General features: G+C 36.9%; 1 protein-coding gene across 1 annotated transcript in view; it reads right to left on the minus strand.

Moving 5' to 3' along the window:
* Positions 1–3,765, minus strand: part of PTPRD (protein tyrosine phosphatase, receptor type, D) — a 289,678-nt gene that overhangs the window by 94,215 nt on the left and 191,698 nt on the right. Inside the window, 1 exon segment of the mRNA XM_009328051.1 lies at positions 2,341–2,550. Within this exon segment, the coding sequence (XP_009326326.1) occupies positions 2,341–2,550 (210 nt within the window).

A 3,765-nucleotide genomic window follows, 5' to 3' on the forward strand; every position in this document is an offset into this window, starting at 1 on the left:
AGATAATCAGGGGAAGAGAATACTTTTCATTTACCATGTTTGCACTGTATTCTAAAAGATGCCCTGAGCCAGGACAAGTGTTATCAAAGGAGACATGTTTTTTTACACTTCATTTGACCTTATTTTGGGCTCTGGGCTACGGCAGCATCTGGGTTTAAAGTTAGAGATGGGATTAGGACCAGCAAAGCTGAGGCACTTACACTAGCTGGTACTGAGCTAGTACCCATGCCAATGATGTCCAGTTATGTTATGCTTTTTTACTAAACCTGGCACCAAATTTTTTAAAAGTCTGTGATTGCTGTTTAGAAACTGGGGAGTCTCCATGTTGCATTCCTGAAACACCTGAGCTGACTGAGGTTTTTTTCCCAGCTTCAGTATTCTCAAAAGATAGAAAAAAGCCCATTGCAACAGTAAGAAACTCTTTGTATTTAGCCTCTTCCTTTGGAGCAGGCAGAAAAAATGCCTGGAAAGGGATACAGAGGGATACTGAGCACTTACTACTTGTTCTCCAATAAATAGGATCTTGCTTTTAATTTTCAACCTACCTGTATTAATGACTAATTTAAACTCATTTATTATTTTACCAAATTTATGTATTGTTTTTTTCCTTCCTCTTGATAACATGCTTAACATATTTATAGACTGTAATCATAAGCTCTCTCAGCTTCCATTTTACTAAGTTAAACAAATTCAGACCTCCCCATGCCCTTTTGTAAAGCAAGTTCTCCATTCTCCCAATCAACAGAGAAATTTTATGCTCTCTGAAGGAGAAACCTCACGTAAAAAGTATTTTGAATATCAGGAAAACCATCCATTGCAAGTGACAACTCATACACCACTACGATCTATAGCCCTAGAAGAAAACCAGCTATATTGAGCAGATACACTGGAACACTGGGAATTGAAGCTCACTCACCCTTACAAACTCTTCACTCTCTGTGACTACCCCATGCTACTTAATCACATAGATGTTTCAGATGGCATGCTAAACCAGATATTGTCCATATTGTAAGTTTAGTAATGCCTTTTCAAATCTTCAACAGTATGCCCCTGGATATATTTTGCCATACCAGCCTTTTCAGCTGTAAATTTACAACTCTATTTTTTTCTGCTTTTTCATCCTGATTTCTCTCTAACAAAGTAGTAACCTTAGGGTTATATGAAATGACCAATGCCTTAATTAATATAGAAAAATAAATAAGAAACGGTACTTTGTATTTAAAAGATCAATTTTACTACAGGTAATTTCTGACACACAGATTTTTGGCCATCTAACTTTATAGCCAGAAGTTGTCTACTTTCTCCAGTTTGAACCTTTCTGATGCAGCACCTTCAGAATTCTCTGCCTGTGCAGCCACTGTCAAAAAGTGAAAGGGGAACTTTGGACATATGTTAGAGCTTCCAAGAGGCACTTATTTTATTTTCAAATGAAGCTATGTATCCAAAAATATTCAAATTGAAACTACTTCCTCATTGTGTTTAAGTAGGCAAATTCTGTTGACATCAAGAAAGCAATTGTAAGGTTACACACTGGAAGCATTTCACTGGAATTCAGATTATTGGTGTAGTAGTTTCAAGTGGTTGAGCCAGCAAATGTACCTGTCACATTAAGTACCAATTAAAAAGATACCATATTACACAGGGTACGTTAAAATGTTAATGTGTATTGCAACTTCTTTCTACAGTCCCATTTCTGTCTGCCTTTTTTTTTTTTTTTAAACTATATTACATGCAGTAGATTAACTCAAGCATAAAGGGACATAACTACAAGATGCATTACATAAAGAGGAATGACAGCTTATTATTTAGCTCACCTCAGGAATTTTCCTTATTATGGAATTATTTTCTAACTTTCTAACAATTCACTGATAAAGTTGTTAGGGAATGACTGTAACTAAAGAGGCTAGCTGTGCATGTCTCTGATTCAATGGATCTTTCCAAGAATCCTGGGTATCCAACACCACTATTCAATGGTAGTATTAAGGCAAGTGAGGAACTCTTTTTTAAATGCATTCAGAAAGATGCTGCTGTGAAGTTCATGCCTCAGAACCTGTGTCAATGATCTCAAATAGCTGAGCATGTAATTTGTGAAGGATCACACCACAGCTAATAAAAGGTGATCCTTAGTTTCAGTTATACACAGAAGCAACACATAAAGACACAAGCAAAATAGAAAAGTTCAAGGAATTAACTGGAACTAAGCAAGGAAACACTCACTTTAGAGATGCTCTGACACATACTGTAAAAAAATAGCTTTTGGGAAGTGGAATAAGCATTGGAAAAATGTTTTCATGATTGTGGAAAGGTAATTTTGGGATTGAAAAATATTAACTAACTTACAGATTCTGAGTGCTCCATTACAGCCAACACAAAGAAGACATATTCTTGACCACTCTGCAGCTGCTTATTCTCAAAGCCACCATAATGCTTCTTATCCCCCAACGTGAACTCCGTAGGAAGAACTTCAAAGTGAGCTGCAATATATGGCTTTAATTCAACTTCCCTCCCAAGACGAATGCTTCTGCGTTTCCTAGCTATCTCCTTAAGCAGCTTTAGAATGGAGGGGGGAGAGAGAGAGAAAGCAAGAACAGAAAGAGAACTGTAAACAATTTTAATGTAACTTATTGACAATGTAATGAAAAAATTTAATGCATGACCAGGAACTACACCAGGAACTACAAAAATACAATTTATCCATATTTCATGGGGCATATCAGTATCACTAAACCAGTTCTTGCAAAATCTTCCAATTTCTTGTCATCCTTGTTAAGATAAGATACTAGGTAGCAATTGCACTGCCCAGACTACAAACATAAAACAATTAGATCAATTTTCAGTGTCTGATATTGTTGTCTCAGAGGGGAAGAAAAAGCTAATAAAGTAATATATCTTCTCTGAGGACATATATATACACACATCCTATCACACATCTCATATATATATGTGTGTGTATATATATCTGAAGTCAGTCATAGAATTGAATTGTATAATCATTTAGGTTGGAAAAGACCCTTAAGATCATCAAGTCCAACGGTTAACCTAGCACTGTGAAGTCCACCACCAAACCATGTCCCTAAACACCACATCTACAAGTCTTTCAAATACCACCAGGGATGGTGACTCAACCTCTTCCCTGGGCAGCTTGTTCCAAGGCTTGACAATCCTTTCACTGAAGAAATCTTTCCCAATACCCAATCTAAACCTCCCTTGGTGCAACTTGAGGCCATTTCCTCTCCTATCACTTGTTACTTGGGAGAAGAGACCGACACCCACCTCGCTACAACCTCCTTTCATGCAGTTGCAGAGAGCGATAAGGTCTCAGACTCTTTTTCTCCAGACTAAACAACCCCAGTTCCCTCAGCTGCTTCTCATAAGACTTGTGCTCTAGACCCTTCACCAGCTTCGTTGCCCTTCTCTGGACATGCTCCAGCACCTCAATGTCTTTCTTGTAGTGAGGGGCCCAAAACTGAACACAGTATTCAAGGTGCAGTCTCACCAGAGCCATGTACAATGGGAAAATCACTTCTCTAATGCATATTAATATTTTCTCCCTCCCTATGAATATGCAAGGTAGTTTCTTATCTCCTGTTTGATACAACAAACCTTAGTAAGTCATATGATGTAATTATTTAAAAACCAGGAGTAAAAAATACAAAATAAAAAAAAAAATCCTAATTTTTGAAAATCAATTTTTATTAAGTATTTTTAACTTTTTCTGGCAACTCTGAAAAACAAACAACTCAATACTAAGTAGCTATGAATAGC

This window comes from Pygoscelis adeliae, unplaced genomic scaffold (assembly GCF_000699105.1).
Source record: "Pygoscelis adeliae isolate BGI_AS28 unplaced genomic scaffold, ASM69910v1 Scaffold45, whole genome shotgun sequence".
Lineage (NCBI taxonomy): Eukaryota > Metazoa > Chordata > Aves > Sphenisciformes > Spheniscidae > Pygoscelis > Pygoscelis adeliae.